Here is a 19,139-nt window from a genome sequence, read left to right as displayed (position 1 = left end):
GGAGGGACGCGGCAGGCAGCTGCCTGCAAGGCAGGGCTTGCTTCGCCCAGGCTTGCAGAGGATGGCCGGCCGGCAGCAGGCTGCGGTCGCTCCGCAGAGCGTGTGCCAGGGGTTCCTTTATTGGGTTTCTGGTAAAAAAGGCACGTTGGGACACTGTAATGACGGGCAGGGATGTCACAAACTGACCCAGCACACAAAGCTCGGGCGATGGCGTCGCGCTTTTCTTCTGTCGGGGTGGTTTCAGCCGAGGCAGGGCTAGAGCCGGAGGCAGGAGCAGGGGGAACTCTCCTTCCTCCTCCCCCAGGCAGGATCCGGCCCTCCCTCCTGCTCTGCGAAGGGGCGGAGTGGCAGCTCGGTTACGGAGCGCTGCGGGCAGCGGTCCTGCCCGCGGTTCTGGGCGCTGCTAGCACTGCTGCCTGCTGGAGGTTTGCACGGTGAAGAGGCGCTTCAAGAAGCAGAGCTGCAGGACCCCGGAGAGGACAATGACGCAGCTCTGAGCCACCGACCACCAGTTGACGTAGTTGTAGTTGGACTCCAGGAGGAAGGAGTCGGCCCCTTTCCGCATCCGGGCGAAGTTGTAGAACCGCCACATGTGGAAGATGTGGAGCTGCAGCTTCCGGATGCTGACCTGCGGGAGAGGCGGGCGCTCGGCAGCGGGGCCGCGGCAGAGCCTGGGGCCGGCAGAGCCGCTCCGGGAGCTGCCCGCTGGGCTCAGCATTAAATTAAGCTGCAGCTCAACCAACGGCAAACGCCCTTCTCGGTTCCTTTGGGAGGACGTGCCCGTCCCTGCTGCGTTGGAGCACCCTGCGGTCGCCTTGACACTCACCCCGATTGCCTCCAGGGTGTCGTTCAGCTCCTTCCTCTCTTCTGGCTGCTTGTTTTCCATGTTGAAGCCTTCGTAGTAGACACCGAAGTTGAGATACACCTGCATGAAGCCAAAGTGGTTTTGCTGGTTGTCCAGGCACAGCTGGTAGAAACCTGCAGGGAGAATTGGGGATGGTTGTTCCCCGGGTAGAAGAGCCGCTGCCAGGCAGACCCGTCCCCAGCGCTCGACCCTCATCCTCCCCATTGGGGACAGGCAGGTCAGCGCTCTGGGACGCACTCGCCAGGCTCAGAGCTGCTGGCCAGGAGCTGGCAGCCCCTGGACCCCAGCCTCCCGTCTGCCTGCAGCTGGCTGGTGGGCCGGGCAGGGACAGGGGCAGCGGGGACCTGTCTCCTTGGTGAGGAAGTTGATCTGTCCTCGCACGTGCTGGGAAAGGCCGAGCTGGAAGCCGTTGGGGTCGCTCGCCGTGGCCAGGATGTTCCTGCTGTTGGCGATCCCCGTCGCCCGCTGGACCTGGAGGCAGGAAACACCCGAAGGGGCATTCGTGAGCCTGACTCCGCACCCAGGAAACAGACGGGAGCCCACAGGAGCCCTCGTGCGCAGGGCAGGGACCCAGCGGGGACCTGCCTCTACTGAGGGTTGGTTTGGGGTCCGCGGGGAGCTGCCCCCTTCATTGAGCTGCCCCCTCTTTCTCCCCCTCAGAAGAGCTGAGGCCAGGAACAGCCTCCAGCGAGCTGCCAGCTACGTGTAAAAGAAAAAAAAAAAAACCACAACCCGCAGCCCTGGGTAATGAACGCTGCGGTTCCCAACGCCCACTCACGGTGCTGCAGGTGCTCGCACAGACCCCACGTCTCCCACCCCTTGTGCCCGCCCCGGCTCCCTGCCGCCTGGACCGGGTGCTGCCAGCGCTGCCGGCTGCTGGAGTGCCGGGAGATGGAGCCGTGCCGAGCTCCAGGGCTGTGCCCTGTTCCCGCGGGGCTGCTCTGCCAAGCACAGAGCTGGGGGAAGCTGCCAGCACTGGGCACGGTTCTCCTTCAACCAGCCTAGTGTAAACAGGAGATTAAAAGGGCTGCAGTTTCCTCTGTGGAAGGGGACGGAGCGCGGGGACAAGCAGATAGGGCTGTGCCCGAGACCTTCGGCGCGCCTTCCAGCTGCGGCTCAGAAGAGAGCCGAGGGCTGTGTGACAGCCTCCAGCCGGCCCGGTGAAGGGCAGAGCTCCCCGCAGTGCTGAGACACCCTGCAGCTCCCTGCGAGCGAGCTCCGGGTGCTCGGGCACCATGTCTGGAGCTCTCAGCACCACTTTATGGTTTTAAAACAGGTATTTAAAAAAATAAATGGGATTGATGATGCCTAAGAAAGCCCAATCCCTGAAATGAAGCATCTCGGTGACTGCAACCATTCCCTGTCTCAACCAAGGGCCTTTCCCTCGCAAGGCAAACCGCCTCCGCCCTGGGGGCAGCCAGTCTGGAGTTCAGCCAGCACATGGTCTTCATCCCACGGGGTCTCCTTCCACCCGTAAGCCTGGTCGCAGGACCAAGGCGACGGAGGACTGCCCGCCGCAGGACCTGCCGCACCCTCAGAGGAGGCAGCCAGCACCGGCTGCAGCGCCGCCGCGCAGGACTGATCCGGCACAGCCGTTCCCTGACCCCATCGGCAGCTGCACCGCGCCGACAGCTTCCCGGGAGGCGTCCCGCAACACTCACCTCGTAGCTGAAGAAGAAGTTGCCGCTCTGGTGCGCGAACTGCCAGAAGCACTCCACGGCGCCGGCGGGGATGACGATGGCGAAGTCGTAGCGATCTGACCCCTGGAAGAGGGGCTCCTGGCTGGACCCGCTCAGGGGCTCAGTCTTGGGGCAGCCGGCGGGGCCCAGCAGCACCAGGAGCACCAGCAGCAGCATCCTGCTTCCCAGCCTCCAGCGCTCCCTCCCGCCGGGGCAGGGACCCGAGGTAGCAGGGGTAATCATTAACTGCTCCGCAGCGGCACTCGGCAGCGCCGGGGCTGCTGTCAGGAGAGGCGCGGCACAGGCTCCGCTCCTCAAGGTGATCTCGGTGCAGAGCAGGAGCTGGTCCGGCTCGTCCACGTTAGAGCTCACCCCGCGGAACCCTTCTGCAGAGGCCGAGGCTGCTGCGAAGAAGCACCACGGTCGCCAGCAGCACCTCCCGCCTGCACAGAGCCGGTCCCCAGCCAGCCCCGCTCCCCTCGCTGGCCCACGCTCTGCCAGTCTGTGTCTTGTGGACAAGCAAATGAAGCAGGAAAAGTGTTTTACTTCAAGAAACTTCCAGTTTCTTAGAGTAAAGCCTTGGGCTGCGACACCCTCCCTGCGCAGCCTGGGGCAAGAGCCCGGCGCAGAGAAGGGAAGGAGAATGGGCTCGGACCCACGCAGCAGGAATGCGTCTCCTTCCACCTGGGCACAGTACCAGCACGACCAACCGGCACTGCCTCACACCGGCAACTACTGGCCCAGCTGGCGGCTCACATCAAGCCTCTCCGCCCTGGAACGGGCCTCTGCAAGCGCAGGGTGCTCCTGCCTACCCAGGGCTGCTCCCACCCCAGGGAAACGGTTTTACAAGCAGAAGGGGAGGGAAACGCACAGCCACAGCCAGGTGACGAGGGAAAACTCATTCCAGCCGCTGCTGCCGAAGGACAGAGGGGAAGCAGGTGTTTCCAAACAGACTTCTCCCCAGCCCTGGCTCTGCAGGAACACGGCCAAGAGAGGCCGCTTTTAGAAAATGTCCCCGTACCTCTCCCCGCCCTTTGACTTCAACAGAAATCTAGTCCAGAAGCATCTGCTTCGTGCCTACGCCGATGCGGCAGCACCTCATACCTTCAGGGCGTCACTGTTCCACCCCAAACAGCTGCCGACGCAACACCCCCAGCCCCAGCCGGCTCAGGAGGCGAAGGGGGAGCCCCACGTTCCTGGGGTGGTGCGTGCCCCAGCGGGGCAGCGAGCAGGCAGCGCTCCAAACTGCCGCCTTTCCACCCATGAGGTACAAGTTCACACTTATTACAACTCTTGATATCCAACAAGAAAGGAACTTTATTTTACAGAAGACCGCTCGTACATGGACTTCAGCTTTGGCATCTTGAAGGCAGGAAAAACGCAGCACCCTCGGAGCTCACACGCTTGCAGGGACTGCACACAGGAGGAGGTTACCAGGAAGGAGAAATGCCAGTAAGACATGACCAAAATCAGCAAGCACTGCAACTTTTAACATGGGAACAACCGACACTTAAGTACTGAAACAAAAAATAATGTTTTTAAAGCCTCAAAGCTGGGAGGGAGAAATTCCCGCTCGCAGACTAGCCATTTACAAAGCAGAAAGAAACAGGGTGGGGTGGTGAGATCTAAGCAGATCACCTTGCCTAAATCTCTTCTTCCCCCCCAGAAGCTCTGGGACTATGTGCTGCCTCTCTCCCACAAGGGACTGAGTGCAAACAGGTGAAACGAGCGGTTCACAGTTTAGACAATTAAAACACATAAAAATAGCCACTGACAGGATCATCCTGCCATTTGACAGCATGTGAGCAGAAAAACCTGTCACTTCAGCAGCCCATCAGGTTGCGATTCATTCTACAAAGGCTGCAGCTGTCAGGTGGAAAAGGAAGTCCCGATCCAGGCCGTTTACGAGCACGTGCAATCAGGCTGCGCAGCTTCTGCCAGCTGCGGAACACCTAAACCTCGCAGCTACAGCTCGAGACGCGAGGCTCCTCGGTTCTTGTCAGGCCTGGTTGCCGTCTGCTGCAGCAGCCTTGGGTACCACGAGCCGGAGGGGCTCACCTCGCCGGGAACAACACACATCAGGGACGAGCACAGCAGCCTCCCCACTACTGTTGCTCCGGTCCATCTTTCAAAAGAAAAATAAGGAGGTTTTTGCACTGAAGGTCTCGTGGCTCCCAACTTTAGAGGATTCCCAGCTTTTTCATGGTCCGCCAGCGATCCTTGATCATCACTGCCGTGCGGTTCTGGAAGGGGTATTTCTGGCAAATGGCCTTCCATCTCCCTTCTCCAAACTTCTTCACGCCCTCTTTGATCCACTCGCTCTCCTGCATTGTCCATTTCTACAAAAGAGCAGGTGAGCAGTGCTCTGTGAGTACAGGGTGCAGTGTCAGGGAGGAGTTGCATTTGGCAGAGGACCGCGCTGTATCTCCTTCCTAGCACGTTAGCTTCCCTTTATCATCTGTGCTAGTAACACGGAGGAAAGGCAGAGATGTCCCGTCAGTAGCACACGGAACACTCAATAGTCATGTCACTGTAGAAGTGCTCCCGTAACTGTTACAACTAAGAGAAGTGCTGAGCTCCAGCACAAGCTCAGGAGCAGTTCCGCTTCCCAAAGCGCAACACTGATCATGTAAAAGAGGAATTACCTCTTGATGCAGCAGCAAGCAGCAGAGATACAAAGCGCTCACTGCCGCCTATGTCCTGCCTAACAGCGTACGAGCAGAGCGTGGAAAAAAACCCAACCGATCTGCAGGTTCAGGTCTGCAGGTCCCCTGAATTTATGTATTGGAGGCAAAATGTGAAATAATCGAAGAAAGCAGTTAGCGGGATCAAAGTGCTACGTGGTGTACAGCAGCACGAGAGCCAGCAGCTATCTTCCTACAAGGGCGAGAGCTCCCAGTAGCACCAAACGTGGGACCCTCTTCCCAGGTAACAGCTGCCGTACGGCGTGTCCCTCACCCCAACGAGACGCTGAACCTCTCCAGCGCGTGGGGAGCCCAGCAAACCTAGCTCTGAACCACGTGCATCAAGGAAGAGGGACTTCACGCACAAACCCAGTGCCCGGCGTGCGGGAGGCGCACGGCTTTAGCCAACTACCAAACTGGGCTGTTTTAACAGAGAAACCCCAGCCAGCTCTGCGAACGCGAAGACCCGCACGGCTCGGGTCAAGCCTGGATATTGCAAGCGCTGGCCTCGGGAAGCATCACTTTCCAACCCGGCCTCCGGTGCTCCATTTAGTGCACGGCAGCAGCTCGCCCTGCCGTAGCGAACTGCAGGCCGCTGAGGAAGCGGTCCGAGCAGCCGAGTATCCTCACCAACGTACTGCAAATTGTCCGATAGTTTGCTCTTCTATACGGACACGTCCCGATTTCAGGCCTTACTGAAAGGACTTAAGGGCTCCACATTACCTGTTTCTTGGAACCAAAGACTGTAGCGTTGTGGCGCTTTGTCCCAAATGATGCTGAAAAACAAGGCAAGAGGATTACATTTCACCGTAACTCAGGAGGTACAGACCTCCTCGAGAGACTGCCTTGGGCCCAACTGCTGAACTATGCAGTCAGCCTACAATGAGAGCATCCCACGAAGACGATAAAACCAAATTCCCTTATCCCTCCCTTTTCTGCAGCTACAGCACGCACAGCCTTTCCATTTCAAGCCCCAATTGCTTTATGTGAAAGCTTTCCAATAAGATCTGTTTTGTTTTAAACTAGCCAACACGTCAAGAACAGGGGCATCCATCCAGGATGTGGCTACGCTGTACGGTGAGGCTGGAATTAGACATCCATTGTCCACTCCTTTTCACCAGCTAAGCTGCGTATCTAGCTGCAAAGGGAACTGGACTGGAAAACTGATCTGGCTGAAAAGGTAAATTTAACCTTTATTTCATGGCACTAAAGTGGGAACAGGGAAAGAGCTGTATTTCCAGTATTTACATCCTGTAAGCTAAGCACGATGAGTCTGAAACTTGAACAGGAGTTTTTGGCATGCATTTCAGGGCAGAGGTACAAAGAACAAGTATCTCGGAGTTGGACAGCTACCTATTTTCTTGGGCTTTTAGGATTTCTGGTTTCAAAATTCAGTCACACAGAAAGTAGCAAGACACCCGCGAATGAGCCCCAAAGCCAGGATTATCATCAATTAACACCCGCAACAGGGGCTCTGTTCTTACCTGCACCTGAGAAGAGCTCATCCTCCTCACTCCAACTGTCTTTTTCTTCTTCTTCATCATACAAGCTGTTCCACCTCCCTTGGAAGGACCTGAAAGCAGGCAAGCATTTACTTTGGCTACTGGCTAGGGAGAATATTTTAGGGGGAGAAGGTGCAGGGACACCTGGAGCACAGCAGGCAAGCCTGTGATGGGCGCGCAGTGCAGAGAAATGCACCCATAAAGCAATATATAAACGCACCGCCACCTCCTCCGCTCCCCTCTGAGCGGGGATGAATCCTTAGCAGCCCCCATCTGAAGGTATGGCGTGCACGATATACTCAAAAACAAGTGGAGTATTGTAGTTTGTAGCCAGCATTTGCAAAAACAAGTGACTGGGTATTAACGACACAACTCGGCACTTAACAGCAAACACACGGCTGGACTTCCCAGGCCTCCGTGTACGGCGCAGACTTGCCAACAGCTCAGGCCAGAAGCCTTTAGTCTTTCCAAGAAGCATTTAATTCTTACTGTTTCACTGCTAACACTACTGAGGTCAACCGAGCTACAGAAGCCTCCCCGTGAGATCAAGTGCCTCAGTGCTGTCACCTGCTTCCAATCCTCAAGCACAAACTTGTGAGGTGAAATTAAGCCTCTAGAAGAAACTTTGAACGGTTCAGCCCCGGCGGTCACACCCAACGTAACTGAAGCCATTTATGATTACAGGAAAATCACCGTTCTCTATTCTTACGTCAAGTTGCGCTGTTCAGCACCTCTTTCTTGCACATAAACGCTTGAGAACCAGCTACTGGCAGAGATGCACAGGATCAGATTTCCAGACAGATGTCATCAACACCACGGCTACCAAGAGAGTCCCGACACTTAAAGGCTCCGAGACAAGACATCCGCACAAAGCAGCACAGACAATACATCACTTTCCAGGGGAACTGGAAACCAACTTGCACACAGTGGCGGGGGCTGAAACTCGAGAACCGCTCACGCCAGCGGCAGCCGCGCGGCAGCAGCCCCACTCCGGGCTCCTTCCTGATCCGGCACCGACCCTCGCTTTAGGCACCCGGCACAGGACGGGAAGGCATCGCACCCGAGTCACTGAATCCGGCCCTTTCCCACCGCAGTCAGACACAGCACTCTGCTCCGGAGGAGTTCACAGAACATCACCCTATCCCCACAACGTTCCCCAGCACCCTCAGAATAAACTCCAGACATATCCTAGGGACAGCAACGCCAGCTGCAACGCACTACTGGAAAAAAGCAGAAGAGATCAAGTGTCACCACTCTCAAGTCCTTGAAAAAGTAGGAAATTTATTAAGTAAAATTCCCAGATGACTCTAGGAAGCAGACAACGTGGAAGGGGTGGAAATCCCTTCTCAGCGTCACCTCTGACAATTAGTTTAACCCTGAGCAAGACACGCCAGCGAGGCGTCTGAGAGATTTCACCACTGTTTGCATTGATGCCAGCTACGCTGCAGCACATCTCTACTTGCAGCCACTCTCCTGTGCTTCAGAGAAAGACAATCCATCTCCAGAGCAGCCAAGCTACAGAGAGCACCGACATCTTTACTGCCCGCCCTTCTAAACCAAACCTTTGTGTTCTTGACATTCTTAAGCCAGGAACTAAGGGAAATCGTGTTCCAGTTATCTTTTCAAACACATCAAGCTCTCCTCAGTCCTCCCAGTTTCACTCCTGGGGATCCAAAACATCTTCATTGCTGGCTGCTGCGCAACTTCACTAAGCAAAAGAGCAGCAGCTCAGACATTTAAGCAGGAAGCTTTGCTACACCCCTGTTACGGCCTACAGGAGATACTCGTGAGGCTCTTGGCTTAAGAGTCTCATATCAGTGTTAATTTTGGACTTCTGCCAGTCAGCCTTCTTTGCTGTTTTCTGTGGGAAATCCTTATAAAAAGGAAAAACCCCTAACATACCCCCACCTCTTATTGCAGTCGTTTCAGCCGCAAGGTGACAGCTCATACTGTCAGAAAGCTACAACTAGGAGTTTCTTAACCAACACAGGTTTCAGGAAAAAAGAGCTTAAGCGAGGTCAGTGTTGCGTTTCTCAAGAGGTGGAAAGGAGAATTTCATCCGTTCCACACGACGCACCTACAAACGCTTTCCAGCTTCAGCGTCACTAACCGAAGTGCAGAGAAACACGCGTTACCTGTGATACGCACGCCGGAATCGCCTACCAATACTAATTGCAGTACCTCTGACTCACTGCCAGTGGAAGCCAGATCATTTTCTCCTCTCCATTAACCAAACAGCAAAGTGTAAGGACAACAGAGCGTTTACTTTGCCCAGTTCCGCATATGCTAGCGGACAAGGACGGCCAACATACTCATCTTGAATTAGAGATAAAGGCTTTTGTTGTTCATGCTACCGATGTCAGCTGCAAGTCAAAAGATTGGGTGCAGATTAGAATATACCACAAGAGATGGGCTTCGTACTTGGCACTCTTAGTAGATACAGGCTGGTCATGCAATTTCTGAACAGGTCTGGAAGCAGAAGATACAACTGGCTCCTGGGACGAGTCTGGGCTCTCACTCGACTCGCTGTACTGGCTGTCTTGCTCCATGACCAGTTTGCTTATGGTCAACAAGCGTTTGCCCTTACGGGATATTTCAGGAGGGTCTGAGATCTTAGAATCTTGATTCTCCTCTTCTTTCCATCTCTTGGTTCTGTGGGATACAGAAGGAGACAGTTGCTTGGGGAAAGAAAAGTCTGTTTCGTCCAGTTTGGTGAAGAGCGCATCAGAATCCTGGGAGTCCGACAGGATCTTGAAAGCTTCTCTCAGAACAGAAATCCCATACACGGTTACAGTTCCAGAGGGCTGCCTACAAAACAAACAGAACTGAGCAGGTTGTAAAGATATCACCAAGGTGGCTCCACTTCACTGAAATCGGGCTTTTCCCCTACGGTGTGACCCTCAACAATCAACCCTAGGGTGCAAATAAAATCTACTGAAGAGGGCATTCCCAACCCTCCGGTCCGCCCTCCTTCTAAACGGTGCGGTGTACCGGGGAAGCAGGTCTTGAGAGAACGTGCCCATGCGCCACTGGATGCCCCGCTATTCTCGACCAGGGGCTGAACCATACGGATACCAAACACTACTTCCACGAGAGCAAACCTTCTGGCAGCCACCGCCCTCCCTCCCTAGTTTACTAAAGTACTATCTATCTTCAGGTAAAAAAAAAAAAAAACAAACCACCTTAACATTTTTACTTTACAGAAGCCTCGCACCGATAGCCTTTGGGGCTTGCTTGGGCAGACCTGCTTGGGCTGGCATTCGGGGGAGTTAAGAGCTGCCTGGACAGAGCAAACTACCCCTCGGAAGAGAACTGCTGCCAAACTTCATCCACAACGCGGCGCCGGACTCCTCTGCCCACCTTGCCGAGTCCCTGAAGGACACTCCTGGAAGTTCCGGAGCTGCTGCCTCTGGTTCTTTAGATATTTCCATAGGCTCTGAAGCATCTTCCGAGATATTATCCGCTGCTATTATATGCTCAGGAGTTGCTGCTGGGTCAGTAGCTCCTTCCACAGGCTCGGGAGCTGCTGCAGAGTCACTAACTCCTTCCATAGGCTCGGGAGCTGCTGCGGGGTCATCTGCCCTTTCTGCAGGGTCGGGAGCTCCCTCCAGGTCTTTTGCTGTTTCTGCAGGCTCTGGAGCTCCTGCTGGGCCCTCTGCCCCTCCCGAGGGCTCCGGAGCTGCTGCCTGGTCCTTCAGCCCATTTGCAGACTCAGGAGTCACCGACGAGCATTTTGGTTCTTTGGCACGTTCTGAATTCAAAGTCTTTTTCATTATCTTGGACAGAGAAAAAGCACATAACCGTTATAAAGACGATTCCCCGTACTACCATCCGATTTATCCCCTCCCAAAGGCTTATTCAGCCGCTACTTGCAGTTCAGTCGGCACCATGTACAGAGTTCGTGTCTATCAATTAAAACTTGTTACACGGATTGAAAAATGTGTTCAGCTGTACAAACCCTTTAGGAATGGACTAAATTTGAAGTATTCTGGATTTAACCCACTGTTAATTAGGTACCTAAACTCTAACGCGTTACTGGCACAGAAGGCGCGTGGAAGCCAAGTTACTGTATTTCATTGCCTCGTGGCAAAGCAAGCGTCAGCTCTCCCAGACCTGCCTCTCATGCCGTTTTCCTGCTGCCCCTTGCTGGGGCAGAAGCAGGCGCAGGACGGGAGGCCAGGTAAGCAGGGCAGACACACACCGTTAGCAGCAGCGGCTCCGAATCGTCCACATAGGCCTTCAGGAACTGAAACACGCTCTGCTGGAAGTTCTTGTAAGAGAAGTTTTTGACCATCGGATGAGCGAAATTCTTCTCCCGGATGACAGTCAGCAACTCGTTCCTCTTTTTCTAGAGGAGAGGTAAGAACGCTCTGAATAGGTACAAGGGTAGAAACGACAACCGCAGGAGCTAGGCTCTGGGCGAGGATCGGGCCCTTCCCATTTGACATTCTCCAGGCCCAACTAATTTACACTGACATAAGGCTGGGAAAAGGCCGGAGGAACGGGAGAGCCATCTGGTTTCAGCAGCTCTGACTTTTTGCTTCCGGTGCCCAAGACACTACACCGCCTACAGAAATAGGAACGGGGACTCCTCCTGCTTTCAGAACCAGCCCTTCTTACGAACTCACGCTCTACATGTGAGCTCGAGTCTGCCGCGAGGCAAAGGATGAATGTCGATGCCTGGAGGACCCATGAAGATGCGCGAGGGAACACGAGTAACAGAGGGAGCTCCAAAGTGAGGATCGACATGCTTTAGAAGCGCCTAACACTGAGGGTCCACCTCTCAAGGACGACTCTTTCCATTTCATCACCCTTAGCCTTTCTTCTTGTTCGGGTTTCCCTAAGAGGCGTGCTCCTCCGGGAAACCTTTTACGCCTGCGATACGGGTCACAACTGCCTCCCCGCCCCGCCAATACCCCATAAGACATATCAGACCACCCCCAAATATCCCCAGTACCCCATAAGACGTATCGGACACTCCTCAAACAGCCGGCTTTCATTCCGGCACAGACTCACCTGGCTTTTGGGCTCCTTCCCCATATGCCTCTTCACGATTTTCGAAGCTTTATCAAACTCCCCGTTTTTGATGCAGACAATAACAGCCTACAGAAGAAAACAAATACCAGTTTCTCTGTTGACATCAAACTGACCATACGCTCTAGATCAGCTTTAGAAAAGCACGTACGATAACGAAGCACGGCACAGGTAACAGCTTAGTACCAACGTACACGGAGAAACAACTTCTACATTAACCGATGAAGAAGCGCATACACTGAAGATATGCGTTGGCGGCCAAATCAGTACTAACTACGGTATTCCACACGCGAGGCAATTCCCACCGTCATTTACGCAAGACCCGTCTAAGACAAAAGATGAGCGGAGTACTTATTGGAAAAGAAAAAGGTCTTACAGCTTCCTTCACCATTTTCTGAACAGTTTCCATCGTCTTCTCAGCCACAGAGAATTCTCTCTGGACGAGCTCCAGGACACCGATCGCCGATTCAAGAGGGGTGAGCTCCGACTCTTTGTCGAAGGTGCAATCTACAAGAATTCACAGCCGCTGGTTTGCGAGGCGTTCGCAGCGGTGCCTTACAGAGAGCTAGCTACTTGATTTCCTCAGTGTGACTGCAAGTTCTAGAGCTACTGAGGATGAAGATGAGAAGGAACGGCAGGCTGACTGCCAAGGGTCTAAACTGCAAGATTCCCCCCCTCCCCAGGCACGGAAAGCTACGGAAGCACCACCTGACTACAAATAACTGATCCAGGGGGAGCATTTCAGGAGCTACCAGGCTGAGCAGAAGTCACCAGGCCGGTACGTTCGGATAGCAGGACAGCCCTGGAGCCCGGGTTCAAGCACACCGCTCTTGGCTACGGCAGCGCGAGGCAGACCCAAACAGCCAGGCTCTCTGGCCCCTCGCCCTCAGGGGAAAGCTCCTACAGTTTAACAGCTTCGGCCCAGGCCTCTGCTCCCCGCAGAAACACAGCTCCCGGGAGCTGCAGGGGCGCAGCCGCAGAACAGCGCACACTCCGGCCGGGGGAGCGGGCTGCGAGCCACCACCGGGGTTTCCCCGGGGCCTTGCCGGGAGGGTTGGGGACCCACCGAGGTTCTCGCCTTCCTCAATCTGCGACAAGAGTTGCGTTATGCGCAGCATCTGGGCCACCACGGGCTCCTTCTCCACGGGCCGCACCAGCAGCGCTGTGGGACAAGGGGCAGGTTACACCGGTACAGCGCGGCCCAGCCCCAGCTCTCCCCCCCGCCCCCCGGCCGCCGCCCCACCTCCCGCTCCCCCCCCCCCGGCCCCGGCCCCGGCCCCGGCCCTCCCTCACAGCCCGGCCCCATCTCCCCCCAGCCCGGGCCCGCCCCTTCCCCACCGCCGCCCCGCAGGCTGGCCCCCGCGGGCTGTCCCCGTCCCGCTCCCGCTCCCCCTCGCGGCCAGCCCGGCTCCTCCCCTCAGCCCGGCCGCCGCCGCGACCCCCCGGGCCCGGCCCGCGCGGCCCACCCTGCATGACGTCGCGGAGCTGGCGGAAGTCGCGGTTCCGCCCGGAGCGGTAGGCCGCCATGGCCTGGTGGAAGTAGAACTGCAGGACCCGGCTGTTCACCGTCTCCTCGGAGACGCCGCCCCGCGCCGCCGCCGCCGCCGCCGCCGCCGCCATCCCCTCCCGCCGCGCCGCCCGCGCCCGCTTCCCCACCATCCCGCCGGGGAGTGACGCGACGACCCGGCGGAAGTGACGATCGCGCCGAGCCGTCGCCCCGCCCCCTCCCCCCCCCCCCCCGGCGCGGCTGCCGTTTTACACCGCCGGCGCCTGCGGCGACCGGCGTGCACCGCGCCGGCCCCGCCGCGCCTACAGCTCCCGGCGTGCACCGCGCCGGCCCCGCCGCGCCTACAGCTCCCGGCGTGCACCGCGCCGGCCCCGCCGCGCCTACAGCTCCCGGCGTGCACCGCGCCGGCCCCGCCGCGCCTACAGCTCCCGGCGTGCACCGCGCCGGCCCCGCCGCGCCTACAGCTCCCGGCGTGCACCGCGCCGGCCCCGCCGCGCCTACAGCTCCCGGCGTGCGCCGCGGCGGCGCCGGGCCGGGCTGCCGCCCTCTGTCGGGCGGGCGGGGCGCCGCAGGCAGGGGCACAGCCGGCCTGGTCCCTCGGGGCCGGGGACCCACCCGAGGCCTCTCCAGCGCGGGCGTCGCCCAGCGGGGGCTGGGGAGGCGTGGGGCAGGGGCCGCCGCCAGCCTGCCCGCACCTCCGGGCCCACTGCTGCCCCGGCAGCCCTCCCCTCCGCGGCATTAGGGCGCCGCTACGCCTGCGGGAGACGAGCGGCAGGTACGCTCACGCAGGGCCGTACAGTCCTGAGGCTGTTCTCCGCCCGCCAGAAGGTAAACGCGGAGCCAGGGACAGAAGGACGGCCGCCGCCCTCACGCCCTTCCAACTGCGGGTTTCATTCTCCCAGCAGAAACGGTATTTCCTGGAGCACTGGTTACCTTATTTCAGCTGGGAAAAGCGGAACAGAAGGGAAACCGCCATCTGTAAATGACGGGAGATCCCCCGAGCCCAGCGCTTCACCTCGGGCACCCGACAAGGTCCAGAGACGCCTGTTAAACTCGTTCCGGTACCTAAAACAGAGAGTCGGTGCCACCTCCGTGAGCTGACGGGTGGAGCAGAGCCGTCCCCGCAGTGCCGTGCCGCGCGGGGCTCACGACAGGCACGGCAACGGCCGCCGCGACGTGCAGCCGCACGGCCTCACCCGCCGCCGCGTTGCAGCAGGGGAGGGAGCACCGACACCCAACCCGGGGCGGGACGTTAAGGCTGAAGCACAACCTGCATCTGCAGACGTGATTGAACGCGTCGAGTATCAGACAGGAGTTGTTATTTTTGTGCTTTTACTTTATGCTCTTTATTCTACTCTTTCGGCGGGCCAGGCCATTTCTGTACGCCGTTTACACCGTTCCTTGTACTCCAGCCATCTGCAAATCCCCTTCCCCTAACCTGTAACAACAGAACGAGGTCCCTGCTTCAGCGTCTTGGGGCAGAGATTCCTCCCGCAGTCACTCAGGCTCCGCGTAACGACCGATCTCCCAGCGATCCCAGCCAGCGAGGGCCAAGCAGAACCGGTGCCCTGAGGAGGCTGGTTTAGGCGATCCGCTGGCAAGCGGATCCTCCAGATCACGGGGTGGTTCTCTGCCGCTCCGGGATGTCTCTCACTCGGACGCGGCGTCGCTTCGGCCCAGGGAACATCACCGACGCCGTTCTGGAGACCGTCTCACCTGAGGTGGAAAAGCACGTGGAAATTCCTCTCACATTAGGTTACCCAGGATACTCCCTTCCCTCCAGCCCTGGCCAGAGGAGAAGGAAACACACACGAGAAAAATCCGTGCGTCAAATGGAAAACAGTAAAACCGGGAGGGAGTTTTTTATTGGCGAGCAAAGGGAGATAAAAGTCATCCGCGCAAGAAAGGAGCGTGGCTGTTCAGCTCGGGCAGCGTGACTGCCCTGGGGAGCGCGAGCGGTGCGAGCAGGACGCGGTACAACCGTGTCACACGACCAGCGAGTCGCTGCCGTTAAACGTTAGGAAGGATGCAGAGAGAGATACCAACGGCTGTTTCCTGGGCTGAGAGGGGATGACGGAGCGACGTGCTTTGGTTAAAATACTTTTCCGTATGAAATATTCACGAGCAAACCGGTTTTGCTCTTTTTCTGTCACAAGAGGCAGGAACAGGTGACAGGGCTGGGACTCCTGAATTTCACCGTTCTCCCCTCGATTCAAGGAGAGGCCGATCAGCCGCAGCAATAGCGTCTAAGATCGGTTGTCCTTACGGCCTTCCCAACACTGCCGTTGCTCTCCTGACTAGAAAACTCAGTGTTTTCTGAGAAGCTCAGTAGCTTCTGCACCTTTCTGAGACACACGTCCCTCCAAGTAGACGCGCCAGCCACTTTGGCAGATCCCTCCAGCCGGTACAGGTTTTAGGATTTTGAGCAACTTCATTTATTTCTGCTCAAAGGTCAGAAAAGAGAGTCCCTGGAGCCCTCTCCCAAGGGAAGAAAAGCAAGCTTTCTCTCCGAGACGCCTGGACGAAGCCATTCGGGGACCGCCTGCCTTCTCCAAGCCAGGCTTCACTCAGGAAAAGCGGCAGAGTTGTCGCTCACCAGGTCCACCTCCTCGGCCTCCTGTCCTTGCCCCTCCGGGGCTGCCATCACCTCCTCCTCGTGCCCACCAGCATCTCCCCAGCTAAGGTGTCATCCCTAGGGCTGCTCAGTAGATCACTTCCCACCCCGTTAGATGGAACTGCTCCCGGTTAGACAAGACCGATGAGGTTTCTGCGGTTCCTGGGACTGTTCGGACAGCAGCAGCAGCTGAAGGAGCCGTAGCGTGGTCACGCTGACAGATGTCAGAGAGCAGCAATCACCACGGCAGAGCCGCGGGGCAGCTGAGAAGGCGCTCATCTCCCTGCGCACCGCTGGAGCCAGGAGAGGGCAGGTGACGGGGGCCGCAGCCTCGGCATCTCAGTCGAGGCTTCCTTCCCACGCGGTTTCATGGCCTGCCTGGGCCAATTACTCGTTAACAGCACCCAGCACTGGGAAACGAGCCTGAAGTTGTGATTTCCCGAGTAAATACAGAAATACAAACCATTGTTTTACTTTCTGAATCTTCTACGATGAATGAAAAGGAAGCGGGATTATGGAAGCAGGCAGTAGACCCGGAATGCGAGCGGCCTCGCGGTCCAGTTCCACCGAGTCCTTGCCCGGTGTCGTCATCAATTCTTTCAGGAAAAGGTTTGGTGTTTCGCGTGCCAAAAGAAACACTGGGCAGGAAGGCACAAATTACAGTCATGTTTGTGCTTTTTAGTCTTAACTAGCTGATTTATGGATTTTGATGAAGTGATTAGAGATGAAAGAAAACATTCCAGGGAACAAGATCTGCACGTGGCTGCGGTCCCGTGTCTGTCTTTCTGTATGAGTTACTGTGGAAAACAAAACAGGAAAACGACCAGGGGCAGCTGGTCAGCACACACGCTCTTCTCTTCTGTCGTAGAGCACCGGCTGCGTGCCCAGTGCGGCACCAAACAGAAGGCAACAGTACCTGCCCTAAAGGGCTTGCTCTCTAGACAGACACGCGACAGATTTCCGACTTCTGTTTGGGCTTGATAACGGCAAGGAGGAGCAGCGATTGAATTCTGTTGCTCAATAAATAAATAAATACAGAACTCATTTGTTACCATGCTCGTTATTTGTGTTGCTAATGTGCCTAGAAAGCCCAGTCATGGACCAGGATGCCACTGTGTTACACACAAGCGCAAAACAGATGCTGTGCCAAGTAGTCTTAGAAAGGCCGTGGACAGCTACAGAAAAATAGGCAGGAACGAAAGGGTTGTCACTGTGGAAAAGGGAAATGTTGAGGAGGAGGATGAGATTGCTCTGCAAAATATACAGAAACATATACAAAATATACAGAGAAACCCTCCAAGCATGAGAGCTGCAGAGAAGAAAGCACAAAGGCACTTACTAAAAAAAAAAAAGAAACCAACGTATCAAGTAGGTTATAGAAACTGACGCTGTGAACCGATTTGAGGCAAAGGTTAGTACTTCATACTGAAATCGAGACAGGCAGGAATGGGCTGGGAAGGATCTAGAAAAAGAGACATAGCTTTTGATGCAGCCAAGGGATGGGGCCAGCAGAAATGTGCCAAGAGATGGGTAGCCTGGTCAAAGCGAGAGGGCAGAGCGATCTTTACAGCAGCTCTTCATGTGACACGCTACGTGACTGCGCTTGTCAAGGCCGGGCAGAAGGATGTTGTGGCAACGGGGGTGCACGATGATGAAACCCCACGTTAGTTTACAGTACGTAGCCTGGCTGGGGGGAGCTTCCCTCTTAGCAACGTTACACAGTAAAGGAACTGCGGGGTTGTATGTCACATCAGTGCAAGGAGCTAGAAGTGCTTCCACGTCAGAGGATACTCGGGTTACACACAGAATCAGTGAAGCATGCCTAATGACTGGAAAAAGATACACAGAAAGGATCAAGAGAAGAAGAATAAGCTCAATATTTAAGCTATGTTGAGACTGAGCTATTGATTAGGTAACTGTGAAGAAGTTTCAGAAGAACAGGCAAGGACTTTAACAACGTACAACTATCTGGTTAAGTAAATGTATGGACTTGCCCAAATAGAGATTCTTCATCCGTAAATGCAAATTCAGGTATCTGCGTTACTCTGAAATAGCCGGAGAGGAAGCTGTGAGGTCTGTGCCCTCCAGCCTGTAACAAAGCTAGAGAGGAAAAGGGGGCCAAGGATTTCAAGAGCAGCGTGACTTTAGCAGCTGCTTTGCACAGCCAAAGCATGTACAGACAGAGTGCTGGTTCTGACACTCGGCTTGGGAGAAGTCACTGCAGGCTTTATCGGGCAACGGTGGGGGAATGGGTGTATATTTAAAGGAGGACTTCGAGTGTGCATGTATTGCCTCAGTAAAAAAAAAAACAAACACAACAAAACAAGCTAGCATAGATGAAAGCACCGAGAGACAGAGAGAAATGTTCTAGCTTTATGGCTGTCTCAATGAATGTCGTAAAGTAACACAGTTTAATTTAGAGGGTGGCCACACAAAAGCCTGCAATTCACCAGAGCAATATAGCAAAGGCAGTGCGTGCAACCACGTGCCGCGCTACCCACCAGGCTTTCGGAGAAGCGGAAGCCCCCGTTTGCTGTGCCAGCAGCATACGAGTAAGAATTGTGATGAAAGACTACAAGCTCGCTGGGAAGCACGAGGCAGTAAGTGCACTTACAAAGACAAACGCTCTTTGCTACAGCTATGAGAACTGAGTCTCTTAAGGTACCAGGGAACAACAGCCTGCATGAGGAAAAGTCACCACCTCACCAGGTACCAAAGGACGTGAAACGTTCAGTAAAGTTCAACTATTGCTGTGGTATATCCAGACTTATAGCTCACTTCCCAAGACAGAGGACGCACTGACAGCAGGAGACGGATTTGAATCCTACACTAATTAGACTGATCTGACTCGAATGCCTTCTCTCCTGCACTTTATTCTTTACCTAGCACAGTGGCTTTATTTCCTTACCACTTCTTTGATTGCACCTCGGTCCCCATTTCCTTGTACAAAACCAGCAGAACAACGCCAGGATAAGCCAGTGTATGACAAACAGCTGCCATGCCAGGCCGCAGCCCAGAATTTCAGCCATTTGCAAAGGTTGTGCGTTACAACAGTAATTGGATTAGAGACTGCGGTTGGCAGGCACCACTGGAGCAATTTATTTCTCTCCAGTAAAGAAAGAAGGGTATCTTTCATGCCAGAGAGTGACCTAGAAAATTTGCTTGACATACAACCTGGGATCTTCAGGGAGATAACCTGTCTTTGTACTGAAGTGGATGCGGACAGATAGCACGGTTAGTTACCATAACATCTC

The 19,139-nt window shown here is 55.7% G+C and overlaps 2 protein-coding genes across 3 annotated transcripts; both read right to left on the bottom strand.

Moving 5' to 3' along the window:
• Positions 1–88: 88 nt before the first annotated feature.
• TMED6 (transmembrane p24 trafficking protein 6) lies at positions 89–2,787 on the bottom strand. The gene is made up of 4 exons (XM_076348835.1): positions 2,527–2,787; positions 1,210–1,336; positions 827–978; positions 89–628 (listed from the first exon to the last, which is right to left on the bottom strand). The coding sequence occupies exons 1-4, from the start codon at positions 2,785–2,787 to the stop codon at positions 404–406; spliced, it is 765 nt and encodes a 254-aa protein (XP_076204950.1). The 3' UTR covers positions 89–403.
• A 1,050-nt stretch (positions 2,788–3,837) lies between these two features.
• TERF2 (telomeric repeat binding factor 2) lies at positions 3,838–14,426 on the bottom strand. Of its 2 annotated transcripts, none has more exons than XM_076348879.1 (10): positions 14,205–14,426; positions 12,831–12,926; positions 12,141–12,271; positions 11,747–11,833; positions 10,932–11,078; positions 10,091–10,506; positions 9,152–9,538; positions 6,713–6,801; positions 5,952–6,004; positions 3,838–4,883 (listed from the first exon to the last, which is right to left on the bottom strand). In XM_076348879.1, the coding sequence occupies exons 2-10, from the start codon at positions 12,880–12,882 to the stop codon at positions 4,725–4,727; spliced, it is 1,521 nt and encodes a 506-aa protein (XP_076204994.1). In that variant the 5' UTR covers positions 12,883–12,926; positions 14,205–14,426; the 3' UTR covers positions 3,838–4,724. The 2 variants fall into 2 exon arrangements, with proteins under 2 accessions (XP_076204994.1, XP_076204993.1); XM_076348878.1 differs by lacking the exon at positions 14,205–14,426 and adding an exon at positions 13,231–13,423.
• Between the last annotated feature and the right edge of the window lie 4,713 nt (positions 14,427–19,139).

The sequence above is a fragment of the Aptenodytes patagonicus genome, chromosome 11 (assembly GCF_965638725.1).
Source record: "Aptenodytes patagonicus chromosome 11, bAptPat1.pri.cur, whole genome shotgun sequence".
Lineage (NCBI taxonomy): Eukaryota > Metazoa > Chordata > Aves > Sphenisciformes > Spheniscidae > Aptenodytes > Aptenodytes patagonicus.
The sequence above is the reverse complement of the archived record's forward strand: the minus strand, read 5'-3'. Positions and strand labels throughout refer to the sequence as shown.